Source organism: Schistocerca gregaria, chromosome 2 (genome assembly GCF_023897955.1).
Source record: "Schistocerca gregaria isolate iqSchGreg1 chromosome 2, iqSchGreg1.2, whole genome shotgun sequence".
In the NCBI taxonomy this organism is placed as follows: Eukaryota; Metazoa; Arthropoda; class Insecta; order Orthoptera; family Acrididae; genus Schistocerca; species Schistocerca gregaria.
Window position 1 is genome coordinate 414784406 of NC_064921.1, and position 18082 is coordinate 414802487.

Sequence of the window (18082 nt, forward strand, 5' to 3'; positions counted from 1 at the left end):
TTGTCAGTTGGGTGTATCTAGTGTTCCTGTATTGACAGTGCCATTATCAGGTAGTAAATGTTAGTAAAGAAGATCAAAACAAAGTTAAAACAGTTACACTATTGAATTTTTTAGCTCTATTTCACTGATTCGGGAGTAAATTTTAGTCAAAGTACCAATGTGTAGTACTATAAAGCAATCTGAGATCCTTGGTGTTAAGGTTATTAACTTGAATGTGTGATCAGGTACAATCGCATTTTAGTTCGTAGAATAGCAAATTGTATGTACACAGAAGTTGCGTGTGGAAAAAGTCTTTGTGTACAAAAGTGCAACCTGTAAATATTTAATAGGAAAGAGAGAGGTCTGCTATTGGGTAGTGAATTTTCTATCAGCGTGAAAAATTTAAGGAACTACCAAATAAGTAATTCATTCACAGCTGTGAATATGCTGTTCATAAGAATAACAATAGTTTTCAGAATACACTTCAAAAGTTACACTTTAAATTGTGACAGATTTAACAATGTAATCATTTGTGAAGGAGAAGACATGCTGGCAGAGAGCATACTACACTACATTTAAGAAAGAAAATAAACATTGAAATTAAAATAGCTTTTGGTTCGTTTTGAGGATCTGTGATTTCATATATGGTGAGAGCAAAATGTTCATGTCGAAGAAGTGTCCCCAAACAGTAATGCATATTTATCATTAATCGTTGCTACATGTTTAGCTGCTTTTTTGTGAATGCTAAGAGCGAACGTTTACCAAAATATCTGACAGTTCAGGTAATAAAGTAGGTTTCAAGTTTGATTTAAAATCATTTCTTCTGGACAGATATTTCAATTTGAGAGATGCATTCTTAATTACAAACTGATACCCTGTAACTAGTCTTAAGTATAGGTGCCAGAGTAGATTTAAGACATCTCCATGAAGTTAAGTTTAGGCTAGTGTGCCATTTAGGAACTGGCAAATGATCAACAAGCAGTATCCACAATGATGTAGCAATTATGCCTATGTATTCTGTACACTGAAAATAATTTGGGAGTGAAAGTACCAGCTTACCATATAGTAGAAGCACTGAGTTGTTGACTGGTGCACAAACAAGACGTAAGACTTTGCTAGTGTTCCAACGAATGCTTTTTTGGGGTAGATCCCCACCCCCACCCCCTGCCCCTGCCTGAATGGAAATGTTGTGACATCTGAATACACAGTGCCAGCACTGCAGTCTACATCCACATCCATACTCCGCAAGCCACCTGATGGTGTGTGGCGGAGGGTACACTGAGTACCTCTATCGGTTCTCCCTTCTATTCCAGTCTCGTATTGTTCGTGGAAAGAAGGATTGTCAGTATGCTTCTGTGTGCACTCTAATCTCTCTGATTTTATCCTCATACTGTGCTACTGAGTGTCTCTCCCGCAGAGTCTTCCACGGGAGTTTATCTATCATCTCAGTAATGCTTTCGCAATTACTAAATGATCCTGTAACGAAGTGCGCTGCTCTCCGTTGGATCTTCTCTCTCTCTCTTCTATCAACCCTATCTGGTACAGATCCCACACTGTTCAGCAGTATTGAAGCAGTGGGCGAACAAGCATACTGTAACGTACTTCCTTTGTTTTCGGATTGCATTTCCTTAGGATTCTTCTAATGAATCTGTCTGGCATCTGCTTTACTGACGATCAACTATATATGAACATTCCATTTAAAATCACTCCTAATGCGTACTCGTAGATAATTTATGGAATTAACTGCTTCCACTTGCTGACCTATTTCGTAGCTAAATGATAAGGGAACTATCTCTCTATGTATTCGCAGCACATTACGCTTGTCTACATTGAGATTCAATTGCCATTCTGCAGATTCTTGTGCATTTCAGTACAATTTTCCATTGTTAAAACCTCTCGATACACCACAGCATCATCTACAAAAAGCCTCAGTGAACTTCCGATGTCATCCACAAGGTCATTTATGTATATTGTGAATAAACGGTCCTATGACACTCCCCTGTGGCACACCTGAAATCACCCTTACTTCAGAAGACTTCTCTCCATTGAGAGCATTGCAGTTCAGCAGATACTGTCTGGTGAAGGTATATGTTGGATTGGGCGAGGGATCTTGCGAGGGTTTAAGGGTTTAAACTACATGTTACCATGCCCAGAAGTGAGGGAGATCCTACCCACAATCCTTTCCATCTATCCTGAAGTGGTATGCCACTGCCCACCCAATCTACACAATATCCTGGTCTATCCTTTTGCTACACATTTCCAACAGCTTGTACCTGGGTCATATCCTTACAAAACCTGTTTGATTTCTCCCACCCAGCACATTCTGCTCCAGTCCCGTCACCAGCTTATCGTATCTCATCAGAGGCAGGGCCACATGTAAAAGCAGTTATGACACATTGCGGCTCAGCTGTCATGTCTGCACAGCATTTTATGGGGACATGACCATCAAACGATTGTCCACTTAAATGAATGTTTGTTGCCAAGCTGTAGCCGAGAGTGGAGTTGACCACCCAGTAGCAGAACACACTGCGGAGCATAACAAGCTTGATTCCAGTGGCTGCATCGCAACCTGAACCATCTGGATACTTCTTCCAAGTACCAGATATTCTGAACTACATAGATGCGAATTATCCTTGCAACCGAGTCACAGTCCTGAGAATTTATCTGAAAGCTAGAGATGGTCTTAGTATTGTTTGTGCACCTGTTACCAATTTGCTGCCACTACTATCTGGTGAGTTTTTGCCAAAACTCCTAAATTACACACATTCTATCACAAAATTTGTGCTGTAAACTGGCTCATTCCACATAATTTCCGTAAAAAAAACATCATTCAGATAATCGGTGGAAAATTTTAACTAATCAACTACTCTGCAGTATGACTTCCACTTTACCTGGGACCTCTGTTGCCATTGTTGAAAATGACATAATAGTTCCACAGTGCAAGGCCATCATTTTTAGTGTGATGAGACAAAGAAAAACAGTTAGCTCGTTCAGAGAAAACAGGAAAAGATTTTGTACGTTATTAGGATACATGATGTAATTGATCTGATGAGTAAAACTGAACATCATAATAGTGATTACCTTGAGCTATGATGCATTTGAAGGGAAAAAAGTTATTGCCGTATTTTGTGGCAACTTAGCGAAATAAGAAAATAAGAGATATTATTTTGTGATTGCATGTAGAGTTTAATTTTTTAAATTTTGTTACTGGTCTGTAATAAATTTCATATAAAATTTTTATTATGTTTTTGTTGTTAATAGTGATCAAAACACTGTTAAAAATCTGCAATCATTCAATTTTGAAGCGTGATGTTGAGCAAGGCCAGCCTCCCCACTATCCTAGCTATGAATAAACCAGCATATGCATGCTTCATTATCACCATTGTTATTGTTACTTGTTTATCAGCTGTCTCTCACTATCACATCAGAGGTTTGATGAGAGTGTTAGCTTTTAGAGCATATGACTGAGGAGAGAGTGAAATCTGAAACTAATAGCATAAACTTTCAAATTATAGTACGAATTGCTCTGACTAAAATTTAAGCACAGTTATGCATCTCATTGTGTTTATATGCTTCTATATCAGGTTAGTGTAGCTCATTGTCATTAAGCAGATCTGTTACCCAGAACGTGATAGTATAGTGGCAGCTCAGGAAGGTTGATTTTTACTTCATTGGATACAAAATAGATCTTTCATGTAAAGATTTTATTTTGCAAAGAAAACCTCAAGTCAGTCTCTATGGTACAAACATTGGAAAACATTTTGTTTGTCCTATTGCAATGATTTTGAAGAACTACCCTTGAAAACTGATTCTTAATCTTAAAAGTTGGTATTGTGGATGCGATAACTGCTTTTGAGTGTGAGTGTGCTCTGTGGAGTAAGAGTTATGTAGGGTACATGAACTATCACAGAGGCACCTAAAATAATCAATAATCACAGCTATAGTGGGTCTTGCAGTCTTACACTTTGTGTAAGGTTTCTTGATTTACAAACTGTAGACATCGGTATATCAGTGAGTTATTGGACAAACTGAAGCCACGTGAATGAAACGACATTTAATTGTGGTCCTTGTGTTTGGATACATCCTGATTCAGAACATAGGGTGTAATTAGGTCATATCAAAGAATTTCAGGCTGGATTAAACAGTTGTGTAAAATGTAATAATGGAAGAGGATTTTAGGCAGTAGAATGTGATACGTTTCATTGGAGGAGGAAGTCACTTGCCTTCTCGAAACCTCATGCCCCAGGATCTGTCTTACACTTTTGTACTCATCTGAGGTTGGTTTGATTTCCATAGTTCTTTGTGACACTATTTGATAGTTACTGAATGACACTGGATTTTTCTCAGTGAGAACCATGTTGAAACACATTCTTCCCAACAATCACAATCGACCACAACATGTTTGCCATTTTGAAGGAAAATTTGTACTTTGAAACAAGCCATCCTCACTGATGAGTTAAATGTGACAATAGCTGGACCACCCAGTATGTATGGATTTCATGGAGCCAGTTTGCCCCACACTACACATTTACCATTGAGAGAACTGCTTGCATTCAATTATTCAGCAGAGCTGACATGCTTAATTGCATTGGTGGTACCACCAGTCTTAATAAGGATCAAGTTATAATGGAACTGCTGTCGTCACACAGTCCGAGGGTACAAGAGGATGTACATGTGATCCAGTTTTTAACAAGATTGCTCAGCCATCGATATCACTAAATGTGATGACGATCATATGGAACAGGGTGAAGCAGCTTCTCAGATATGGTTTGCCACAATATTCCATGATTGGAAGCTGCATTCCACATTTCTGTACTCTTGACACCAATTAGTGAGGGATGTGACCCATTTATCTACTCTTGATGATATTAATTCTTTATCACTTATGTGGGATACCTCTCATTGGTAGCATCTGGGTATAATGTTCACACATGAAAGAAAACTAACCATTTTAAGGACCAGTAACACTAGAAAAAGTAATAGGTGAATCATTTGCATAATAAGTGTTATAGAATACATTAATTTAATGAAATGGGATCAAATATCAGTCATTACTTCTGCACTTAGGATACATGCACTAGTCATCTAGTTAAGCTCCTGATGTATGGGATGCATGCCATCTCACACAATAATAGGCTGTCTTATGTATTACTGTTACAGACATATCTTACATATCTGCCTATCGATGTCAGCCTGGTATTTGAGCAGAACACAGAAAGATATAGCAAATATTCTGCTCTAATTACATGATTTTTTTCATTGAACTTGTTCAAAGAAATCCACAATTCATAAGATAACTTTCACAAAAGTAATATTCATGTGTTTATGGTTTCAGCTTCATTGTTCGAAATTGCAGTTTGAGCCCGTGAAGCTTTAAATGTGCATGTCTCAATTTTTCTGATCTTGAAGGAGGTTACATTAATTCAAGATATCATTTCCAATCACTCATAAATAGGTAATTTACTGTTTTTTTTTTCATAAAAGAAACCATATGCATGTCACCACTTTGTTTTGCCAATAAGATATGATTTAAAAATGAAATTTGGAAAGGATTTACAAGACTCTGAAACAGGAATACCACTTACCAGACTCTGATAATTAACAGTTGCCATCTCATGTCATGGAATGGTGGCTTTGCTAACTCATAACGTAATGTCATGTCACTGTCTAATTTAGTGATGCTATAACATAAGTTTTACATTTGTGCTTTGTTTAGGCAAAAAGAAACGGGGTCCAGCCTTGATGACAAAAGTTTTAAAGAAAAAGAAGCTTCTCCGTACTCGGAAACGTGCTCCCCCTGTACAGTTGACACCTGGAACACGTGTTGTTGTAGAAACACTTTCAACTTCTTCAGTAGCTGATGTGGTGTGGCAGGTATGTATTAAAGATGCATCTGTGTAATATGTGTATTGGAATGGCCACTCAAAACATCAGCTTGTGCAGGAATATTTCTTGCAGGCACAGTTAGCTGCAGTATGAGAAGGTGTAATTAAGAAGAAAATATTAATTTGGTGAAATACTCAAGTGATTCAGTAAAATAAAATATTGTCTCCGTTTGCTAGTAGTCTGAATTTTAATAATTTGCATGTATCATAGTGTGGCCTAGAAAATGAATTCATCTCTGATGCCTTCTTAATTTTGCCATTGATAGGCTCCTGAGTGTTAATTTCACTACTTGGTAATAGCTGCAAATTTCTTGCTCCATGTTAATATCTGCAACAAACTTACTTCTCCTGTTTCTCTCTTAATAAATAAAATACTAATTCCAGCAGGGTGAGAATTGGTTTTGTATGCTCGAAATACTATAGACAGGATGTATTTGCTCCAGGAAAAACGCAGGAATTTTTTCATCGGAGAGAAATCTGGGAAAAACTCTGGAAATTTTTAGAATTCCATGAATTTTTCATTGTTTTAGTTAAATTTTGTAATTTTGTAGTTTAGTTAAATTTTGTAATTTCTACATCAGGAGGACGTCGTTATCAGGAGAAAGAAAACTGGTTCTACGGATCAGATCGTGGAATGTCAGATCCCTTAATCGGGCAGGTAGGTTAAAAAATTTAAAAAGGGAAATGGATAGGTTAAAGTTAGATATAGTGGGAATTAGTGAAGTTCGGTGGCAGGAGGAACAAGACTTCTGGTCAGGTGACTACAGGTTTATAAACACAAAATCAAATAGGGGTAATGCAGGAGTAGGTTTAATAATGAATAGGAAAATAGGAAGGTAAGCTACTACAAACAGCATAGTGAACGCATTATTGTGGCCAAGATAGATACGAAGCCCACACCTACTACAGTAGTAAAAGTTCATATGCCAATTAGCTCTGCAGATGACGAAGAATTTGAAGAAATGTATGTTGAAATAAAAGAAATTATTCAGATAGTGAAGGGAGATGAAAATTTAATAGTCATGGGTGACTGGAATTCGGTAGTAGGAAAAGGGAGAGAAGGAAATGTAGTAGGTGAGTATGGGTTGGAGCAAAGAAATGAAAGAGGAAGCCGCCTGGTAGAATTTTGCACAGAGCACAACTTAATCATAGGTAACACTTAATTCAAGAATCATAAAAGAAGGCTGTATACAAGGAAGAACCCTGGAGATACTAAAAGGTATCAGATTATATAATGGTAAGACAGAGATTTAGGAACCAGGTTTTAAATTGTAAGACATTTCCAGGGGCAGAGGTGGACTCTGACCACAATCTATTGGTTATGAACTGTAGATTAAAACTGAAGAAACTGCATAAAGGTGCTAATTTAAGGAGATGGGATCTGGATAAACTGAAAGAACCAGATGTTGTAGAAAGTTTCAGGGAGAGCATAAGGGAGCAATTAACAGGAATGGGGGAAAGAAATACAATAGAAGAAGAATGGGTAGCTTTGAGGGATGAAGTAGTGAAGGCAGCAGAGGATCAAGTTGGTAAAAAGACGAGGGCTAGTAGAAATCCTTGGGTGACAGAAGAAACATTGAATTTAATTGATGAAAGGAGTAAATGAAGCAGGCAAAAAGGAATACAAATGTCTCAAAAATGAGATCGAGAGGAAGTGCAAAATGGCTAAGCAGGGATGGCTAGAGAACAAATGTAAGGATGTAGAGGCTTATCTCACTAGGGGTAAGATAGATACTGCCTACAGGAAAATTAGAGAGACCTTTGGAGATAAGAGAACCACTTGTATGAACATAAAGAGCTCAGATGTAAACCCAGTTCTAAGCAAAGAAGAGAAAGCAGAAAGGTGGAAGGAGTATATAGAGGGTCTATACAAGGGCTTGAGGACAATATTATGGAATTGGAAGAGGATGTAGATGAAGATGAAATGGGAGATACGATACTGCAGGAAGAGTTTGACAGAGCACTGAAAGACCTGAGTCGAAACAAGGCCCCCGGAGTAGACAACATTCCATTGGAACTACTGACGGCCTCGGGAGAGCCAGTCCTTACAAAACTCTACCATCTGGTGAGCAAGATGTATGAGACAGGCGAAATACCCTCAGACTTCAAGAAGAATATAATAATTCCAATCCCAAAGAAAGCAGGTGTTGAAAGATGTGAAAATTACCGAACTATCAGTTTAATAAGTCACAGCTGCAAAATACTTAAACGAATTCTTTACAGACGAATGGAAAAACTGGTAGAAGCCAACCTCGGGGAAGATCAGTTTGGCTTCCGTAGAAATGTTGGAACACGTGAGACAATACTGACCCTACGACTTATCTTAGAAGAAAGATTAAGGAAAGGCAAACCTACGTTTCTAGCATTTGTAGACTTAGAGAAAGCTTTTGACAATGTTGACTGGAATACTCTCTTTCAAATTCTAAAGGTGGCAGGCATAAAATACAGGAAGCGAAAGGTTATTTACAATTTGTACAGAAACCAGATGGCAATTATAAGAGTCGAGGGGTATGAAAGGGAAGCAGTGGTTGGGAAAGGAGTGAGCAAGGGTTGTAGCCTGTCCCCGATGTTATTCAATCTGTATATTGAGCAAGCAATAAAGGAAACAAAAGATAAGTTCAGAGTAGGTATTAAAATCCATGGAGAAGAAATAAAAACTTTGTGGTTGGCCGATGACATCGTAATTCTGTCAGAGACAGCAAAGGACTTGGAAGAGCAGTTGAACGGAATGGATTGTGTCTTGAACATCAACAATAGCAAAACGAGGATAATGGCATGTAGTCGAATTAAGTCGGGTGATGCTGAAGGAATTAGATTAGGAAATGAGACACTTAATGTAGTAAAGGAGTTTTGCTATTTGGGGAGCAAAATAACTGATGATGGTCGAAGTAGAAAGGATATTAAATGTAGACTGGCAATGGCAAGGAAAGCGTTTCTGAAGAAGAGAAATTTGTTAACATCGAGTATAGATTTAAGTGTCAGGAAGTCATTTCTGAAAGTATTTGTATGGAGTGTAGCCATGTATGGAAGTGAAACATGGACGATAAATAGTTTGGACAAGAAGAGAATAGAAGCTTTCGAAATGTGGTACTACAGAAGAATGCTGAAGATTAAATGGGTAGATCACATAACTAATGAGGAAGTATTGAATAGGATTGGGGAGAAGAGAATTTTGTGGCACAACTTGACCAGAAGAAGGGATTGGTTGGTAGGACATGTTCTGAGGCATCAAGGGATCACCAATTTAGTATTGGAGGGCAGTGTGGAGGGTAAAAATCGTAGAGGGAGACCAAGAGATGAATACACTAAGCAGATTCAGAAGGACGTAGGTTGCAGTAGGTACTGTGAGATGAAGAAGCTTGCACAGGATAGAGTAGCATGGAGAGCTGCATCAAACCAGTCTCAGGACTGAAAACCACAACAACAAACACCGGTAATGATTGATACTGTAATGAAGAATTTTACTTCTGTTTGCTACTGCAGCAGTAAAACATAAACAAGAGAATAACACCAAAATAAAACTTCAAATGCGAAGAAAATGCACCATTTACAACAAAAACCATGGTTTACACACAAGCATCCACCAACAACAAAATGTGTCAAAGACTATGCAGTATTTCATAACAATATACTGCTTTTCATGTAGGATGTAAAAGATTGTGGGCCTCGTTTTGGTGAGTGTGATGTAACAAGTGTTTACATTTGTAGCAGGTCATGGGAAAACATTGTGAATAGTGGTTTGAGAAGTGTTACTTTCAAAGTAAATGGCCTTTTACCCAATTTGAATTGTGTTGTGTGTTGAGGTTCTTAAATTGCAGGGCATTAGACTTTCGTTCAAAACTTAACACTGAGGATCAGACATTTCGAAAAACGTTTTGCCCAGAAGACCAGACATTTATGCCATAATTTAAAATTTTACTGGCACATTTGTTTTTGATGTATCTTAAAGAGTAACACATGCTAAAAAAAAAGATCAATGTTCAAGGTTAGTTTTTTGTATTTATTTTAGTTCTTTCATAGATTACAAATTATGCTACAGAAATGGCAGAAAGTATAATTGTTCTTAAAAAAAAAAGTGTGAAGTGAGTTATTGAACAGTTTCACATGTAATCACCTTTTCTGGGGAAATGTCCAAGTGCTCATTGGAACATGTATTCAGTCAGGTAGCCAGGGTGTACACGACCCAGGAGATCCGGGAAAAACCAGGAAATTTTTTCATCCGGCAGAAAACATGGAAAAATCCGGGAATTTTTTAGAATTCCAGGAATTTTTCGTTATTTTAGTTTTAATTATGAAAGGCTAAAACATGTTTGCGTCAGATTTTATTTTATTTCTGACATTAATCACCTTGCAGAACAATGAAGTTATTTTTGTTGGTTTGCTAAAGAAATTTGGCTTTTATTAATCATTCCTGCTGAGGCAGCAGTCAATGTATTTGAATTGAAGTGTTTAATTCTACACTATTGGCTAGTTTCAACTGCACGCTGCATTTCAAGTGCACGTTTTCATCTTAGTGCACTAATGGCATTATGCCATAATAAAGAATCAAACATGAGAAATGCAGTACTGGTACTCCAAGAAAATCTTGAAAACCACACTGAAAAGCTTAATATCAGGTCGAGGCCTATTTCATTGGGAATCTGGACATATGAATGTGCACTTTAAGTGTGCAATTTAAATGTGCACATTCTAGTGTGGTTCACGAAATTCCGATGCTTTTGGAGTATTCTCTGATGTCTTGTTTCTTTTATGACATAATGTAAGATCTTTTAATGTTTTACACACTTGAACATACGTCTTCTTGCATCATCGTAGCGATACAAACGTGGTCGCGCCTTTTATCTGGCTCTCCCTGAATGGAATGAACCTGTTTCTGACATGTCGTGGGAAAATAATGTGAATGGTGGTTTGAAAGCGTTACTTTAACAGTAAATTTCCTTTTACACAAGTTGGACTATGTGCGAGAATGTATGATGAATTTCTTAAATCTCAGAGCATTTAACTCTCATTTAAAAATAACTCTTTGGTGACGATCCATTTAGAGGAATTTTGAGCCCAGAAGATCAAACATCTATTTCATAATTATGAGCAAATTGATGTAGTACTATGGGAAGCCCTCTTTCCTCTCTGGTAACTAATTTATTTGTGGAAAACTTCAAGGACAAGTCAATGGACTCGACTAAAAATTGTGCTGGCACATTTGTGTTACATATCCTGAAGTGTAACACGCGCAAAAAACATCAGCATTATAAATGAAAGCTTAGCTTCTCTTGCAGTATGTGAAAGCTTTGTTTTTCTAGTAGCACCACTACATATATTAATTTAAAACATTAACTTTTCCTGTTTGTGTATTTGCACTACTTAACAGTGATGTTACTATTGGCTGAGTGCATCACGTGTCCTATGGTCTCAATATCCGCTGTCATTGGCTGGTGAGATCATGTGACATGAGCTATGACTGGCTTACAAAAGCGCATCGCAATTTTGATTTCTATGGTTTGGGAAGTAACATGCGATGTTTCGTGGAAATAGAATTCATACTTTCGTAATACGAAAATATGCAGCGAACATGTTGCTGCCCTTCGAAGATCTTTCCAAAACATGTTTTTTTCCCCGAGTTTGTTTTCTAAAGTGCCAGGAAATTCTACGTCCGTGTATAAAAACATAACCATTCAAGGGATTGATAAGTTATACAATTAAGTTATACAGTTCCGAGGGAAAATCTACTGTCATTTGACACGGAAAAAGTGTGTTTTCATCTGAGAGAAACTGTATTTTTAACAAGGAAATGTGGGAAAAATCCGGGAATTTTTTTTCCTTGTCCTTGTATACATTCTGGTAACCCATGAAATGTTTGGTGCACAGCAGTGAAATTTATAAATGTGCTTGTCAGAAATACTCTCCTATTTCAATTTAATCTGTATTCTTGTAATCCTGGCTAACCATGCCCTTGGAAAAAAGCAGCAAACATTTTCTGCTGACCAACATTATATGGGAGAGCTTAATTTTTCTTGTAAGTATATTGTGTGTATATTAATTTAAACCATTAACATTCCCTGTTTGTGTGTTTGCACTACTTAACAGTGATGTTGTTATTGGCTGACTACATCATATGTCCTATGCTCTGAATATTTGCTAAATTTGGATAGTGGGATCATGTGACGTAAGCTTTAGTTTGCAGACTAAAGCACATCGCAATCTGGATTTCAGTGCTTTGGAAGCTACTGTGCTAAACTTGGTGAAATTTGTGTTCATATTTTCATGATATAAAAATATGCAGCATAAATGTTACCTAGCACCAAAGATCTTCCCATAACACATTGTTTTTTGTTTGGCATTGTTTCCTAAAGTGCTGGGAAGCTCTATGCCAGTGTGTGAAACCTTAACCATTCAAAGGATTGCTAAGTTTTACAGCTGTGAAGGAAAATATATTGCCACCTAACACAGAAAAAACATACTTTCATGAAGGGTATAGTGTATTTTCATTCAGGAAAAGTGCATTTTCATCTGAGGAAAGTGGTATTTTTAATAGGAAAATCTGCTCCCCCCCCCTCCCCCGCCCCTTCAAATATGCAAAGCTGTATATACCTTGCAATTACTGATTTTGCAACTGTGGTTATAATGTGGCGTGTTAAATATTTGTTAGGAAAATGGTATAGGACAACATGTTTCTAACATTCATCTTGATGCCAGAGTGACAAAAATGTTGCAGATGTTCTTTGCAAGGGCTGTTAAACATGTGAAGCTGTTTTCCTGGCTCCATTATTTGACTTGCTTACAACTAGTCTTTTTTAAGTAGCCTTCATTTTTGTGTGGGAGAGCAAAATAATTTATAAAAGGAGCTGACTTCTTTTTATGAAGTGACATATTGCAAAGAATAAATTAGTTAAAATGTGATTAAAATTCTGGTAGTCATTGGTAGACATTTAATTTTGTTCACTGTAATGTAAGTTTCGTGTTGAAGATATTTGCGACAAAACATTTAGTAATGTAATGTAGAAATATGGCTTCATTGGCTAATATATGTAACGCAACCTACTGCAGTACCTAGACAGCAGGACAAATGTCATTACCTGAAAATAAATATAAATCGTTTACTAAATGCATGCAGTATTTGTTTACTGACTTATCATAGGAGCAGCTGTTGCAAAGATATTTTGTGTTTTTTAGTCTTGTGGATGTTCTCAGGAAAGAGGTAATGCTTTTATTATATTGTAAGCTGCTTTTCTTCCTCTAGGATGGCTCTGTAGAGTACAATATTCCATCAACTGAGCTGTATCCAATACACCATCTGGATGATCAGGAATTCTTTCCTGGAGATTTTGTGATTGAAAACAAGGAGGATGCATGCATGAGAGTGTATGGTGTTGTTCAAAGTGTGGACCATGCTGGACGTACTGCCACTGTCAAATGGTTCAAGACATATGCTTCTCTTGAAACTCCACAGTAAGTGTCTCTAAAATAATTGAAATTAAGTTAATGATGTAAATTAAGTTAAACTTTGTCTGTTGAACTACACATTCATAGTCTTTAATGTCACGTAATGAGACATAAATATTGGTTTGCTTCATTACATAGACTTGTTGGTACTCATTTACAAATAACAGATAATAATTAGGAAAAGATCTTTTAGATGATGAAGGCTTGGTAAAAAGCTTTTATATCAGCAGACAAATATAATACAGGGTATCTCATTAAAGACATCGGTAGGGATCTGTGGATCGCATGGCGCATTTGCCGTTTGCTGGCTTTTGCTGCTGTGTGTGCCGGTCGTCGACCTGCATACCTCTCAGACGCTAATACTTTGCGGTTGGCCCCCCTACACTGTGTGTCTGAGAGTACTGGTGGTTTCTTTTCAGTTTTTTGTCAAGTTCAGATATTGATGCTAGATATCATTACTGCAACTGCGCCGAGCCCGGGGCCTCGTTCTCTGTATGTCACTGGGCCAGGTCCTCAGACAGAAACACAGTGCACATGTCTTTTGTGCTGTGTGACTGAGTGTTTACGTGTTTTGGTTTGTTTTGTGTAGAGTTTCATATGGTATAAATAAAATAGAAAGAAACTTCCACGAACCATTACACCAACAACCTGAAAACAGCTTTCGCATCCCGCAACTACCCTTCCGACCTGGTACAGAAGCAAATAACCAGAGCCACTTCCTTATCCCCTCAAACCCAGAACTTCTCACAGAAGAACCCTAAAAGTGCCCCACTTGTGACAGGATACTTCCCGGGACTGGATCAGACTCTGAATGTGGCTCTCCAGCAGGGATAAGACTTCCTAAAATCCTGCCCCGAAATGAGATCCATCCTTCATGAAATCCTCCCCACTCCACCAAGAGTGTCTTTCCGCCGTCCACCTAACCTTCGTAACCTCTTGGTTCATCCCTATGAAATCCCCAAACCACCTTCCCTACCCTCTGGCTCCTACCCTTGTAACTGCCCCCGGTGTAAAACCTGTCCTATGCACCCTCCCACCACCACCTACTCCAGTCCTGTAACCCGGAAGGTGTACACGATCAAAGGAAGAGCCATGTGTGAAAGCACCCACGTGATTTACCAACTGACCTGCCTACACTGTGACGCTTTCTATGTGGGAATGACCAGCAACAAACTGTCCATTCGCATGAATGGACACAGGCAGACAGTGTTCGTTGCTAATGAGGATCATCCTGTGGCTAAACATGCCTTGGTGCACGGCCAGCACATCTTAGCACAGTGTTACACCGTCCGGATACTTCCCACCAACAACAACCTATCCGAACTCAGGAGATGGGAACTCGCCCTTCAGTATATCCTCTCTTCTCGATATCCGCCAGGCCTCAACCTCCGCTAATTTCAAGTTGCTGCCTCTCATACCTCACCTGTCTTTCAACAACTTCTTTGCCTCTGTACTTCCGCCTCGACTGACATCTCTGCCCGAACTCTTTGCCTTTACAAATGTCTGCTTGTGTCTGTGTATGTGCGGAAGGATATGTGTGTGTGCGCGAGTGTACACCTGTCTTTTTTTTCCCCCTAAGGTAAGTCTTTCTGCTCCCGGGATTGGAATGACTCCTTACCCTCTCCCTTAAAACCCACATCCTTTCGTCTTTCCCTCTCCTTCTCTCTTTCCTGAAGAAGCAACCATCGGTTGCGAAAGCTAGAAATTCTCTCTCTCTCTCTCTCTCTCTCTCTCTCTCTCTCTCTCTCTCTCTCTCTGTGTGTGTGTGTGTGTGTGTGTGTGTGTGTGTGTGTGTGTGTGTGTGTGTGTGTGTGTTATTTATTGTGCCTATCTACCGGCGCTTTCCCGCTTGGTAAGTCTTGGAATATGTTTCATATGGTATGGCATACACGAAGGATCCAGGAGCTTTTTGTGTTGAACTATGCAAAAACAGAATCATATATGGAATGTTGACTAGAATTCACATGAAAATTTCCCGTGTGCATGTTCTCAGTGATTCGACGATGCGCACATTAGTGATGAAATTTCAAGAGACTCGATCTGTGTTACACAAACTAAGACCTAGAGAACCTAGTGTTTTAACCGAAAATTAGATAAGATAGGGGTGGCCTTGGAAAGAAATCTGAGAAGATATCTGGGGCGCCATTTGGCATTCCATACTGGTGTGTCAAGAGCATCTGCTCACAGAGCTGTGTACAAACTGAAACTGAAACCATACAAAATAATGGTAGTGCATCAGCTGAGGAACTTGAATACTGTTGCTCGACATTGTTATTGCAACTGGCTCTTACAGTCTGTGCACAACGGGGAAGTTCATTCTGAGATGATTTTTTCTGAGGAAGCGTGGCTGCATTTGTCGGGATACGTATATTCTCAGAACAGCTGACGTTGAAGCTCCAAAAATCGTTACGAAGTACATCAACAACCTCTGCATTATGTGAAAACGGGGTGCGGTGTGCAGTTAGTGCAAGATAGGTTATTAGACCAATCGTTTTCCACAAAACAATACATTCTGATAAATATGTGAACAGTAAACTGCATTCTCCCCTCCCCCCACACCCCTCTCCCCCCCGAGAACTAACACCTAATGAAAAGGTGTTTGGTTATTTCATGCAGGATGGTGCAAGACCGCACATTGCCAATGCTTCTGTGACAGCAATATGAATTGTTTTAGGTGATAGGATAGTTGACTGGCCTCCTCGTTCTCCAGATCTAAATATGTGAGGCTTTTATCTTTGGGGAATTGTAAAAGATGACGTGTATGCAACCAATCCCCATACACTCGAAGAATTGGAATACAAGGTTCGACTAGTCGTTTACCACATTTTAGCAGCCAAAATATGTCGAGTGTTTGCAATCATGTTGAGGAGATGTCAGGATGCTCTGACCAGAGAGGGACATCATTTTGAGCACCTACTATAAATATAGGTAAGCTCAAGTTAATCTGATGGCAGTGTTGCTTAAGCTTAGCACCCATAGCCAGTGAACCCATTGCTGAGACACAGGCTAGGGTAGGAATGAGGAAGGGAATAATTCCACCCGATGTGGGTGATTTAATCTATCTTTTCTTTCTCGCTCCTTTCTCTTTTAGGGCACTTTCAGCTGCATGCAACGCTATCAGGACACAGTTTGTCATGCACCCTTTAGTTGTTATCTTCTTCCTTAGCATCCTACATGCAGTGTTCGTAACTTGGTTGACCTGCTTCACACCCAAATCAAACTATACCAAGCAGGCTTTAATGCGTTGACCTGTACCAATATCCCTCTGCCTAGCAGCAGATTAGTGTCAAAAAGTCAGTGACGGTGGCCAGTGGCCATGCCGCTTGACCCGTGGACCCTCCCAGGCGTCTTTCATGAGACACTCAGTGTATGAGCACACAAATGGTTTGTAATGGGTTTATGAACTGCAGTATAGGCCATTTTATGAGGATTGTTCAGATAGTGTTAGTACGAGGGCTATCCACAAAGTAAATTACGTTTTGGAATTAAAAATAAATAAAGTATTGGAATTTTTTATTATATACAGATGAAAGCCACACCTAAATACTACTTTTCTACATAGTAGCCATTTAAATTAAGGCACTTATCGCAGCAATGGACAAGCTTGGAAATTCCGTCGTCGTAAAATTCGGCCGCCTGCGCCTTCTTGCATGAGAAAAACATTATTGAAAATCATTTCTTTTGTGGGTTGGTTTCTAACTGTAATTGAGCAAAAAATGTTATAGTTCTCTGGGTTACTAAGGAAAAATCTAATTGTCTACCAGAGCTCCATTAAAAGGAGCTTTACTGTGTCTAGCTTAGATGTTGATAGTGGTTAAAACAAAGTAACAGCAGGAAAATTGAAATAAATTGTCTTTGTTAACATTCAGATATATCTTTTTACTGCAAGAGTTGAAATTTCTGTTTACATTTCCAGCCCTACTTGTTGTGGTTAATAAATACATGTAAATTGTAACAATTTTAACAGAAATTTCACTAAAGTTAATCATCATTTTTTATACTGTAACTTTATGATTTTGAAAAACTTAGCTTTTATTTTCTTCAGTGATACAGTAAACATCAGTTGGCTGTCAGAAATTTGTTGTAATCTTTGACACAATATGAATTTTATGCTTAAAGTACATCGCCTATTGGGCCCGCTATTTTTGAAATAAATTTGTTTAAAACACTACCGTAATGGAAATTTCGATGGGAAACAGTATACAAAATGAGGATACATCTCTGATGCATAGAAACATGTAACATTACAGAAATGTTAAGTTTGAGATACTGCTTCTTTCATAGAGTATGTATGTACTCTCCGTCCACAGACATCCACGCCACTCACCTGGGGCCACAGTGACACTGACTGTTTACAAGCTTGGGTTTGATAGGAGTGGTTGGAGAGTAATGACATGTGGCCGTTGGAAGGGATAAACATATATGTGGTAAGGAGAAGGCGTTGTAGAGATAGTGGGATGTATGGTAGAGTGAGAGACAGTTTGCTCTTAGCAGAAGCAATTAAAAAGGTACTATAAAGGAGACATTCACAAACCTGTAAGTTTTGTGAGTGAACAGTTGCGTGTCAACAATTTTTTTTTTTTTTTTAAAAAAAAGAAAGAACTAGGAATGAAACAAATCGCAGTGCTTTCTGATTTAGACATAATTGTCCGCAGCTTGTGGTCTTGTGGTAGCGTTCTCGCTTCCTGCGCACGGGGTCCCGGGTTGGATTCCTGGCAGGGTCAGGGATTTTTCTCTGCCTCGTGATGACTGGGTGTTTTGTGTCTTTCATCATCATT

The 18082-nt window shown here is 38.6% G+C and overlaps 1 protein-coding gene across 4 annotated transcripts in view; it reads left to right on the top strand.

The window, feature by feature from the left end:
• Nucleotides 1-18082, top strand: part of LOC126323532 ((E3-independent) E2 ubiquitin-conjugating enzyme UBE2O) — a 209386-nt gene that overhangs the window by 118347 nt on the left and 72957 nt on the right. For all 4 annotated transcript variants that reach the window (XM_049994692.1, XM_049994689.1, XM_049994693.1 and 1 more), the window contains 2 exons: nt 5696-5853; nt 13102-13310. In XM_049994692.1, the coding sequence (XP_049850649.1) occupies nt 5696-5853; nt 13102-13310 (367 nt within the window). The remainder of the gene's footprint in view (nt 1-5695; nt 5854-13101; nt 13311-18082) is intronic.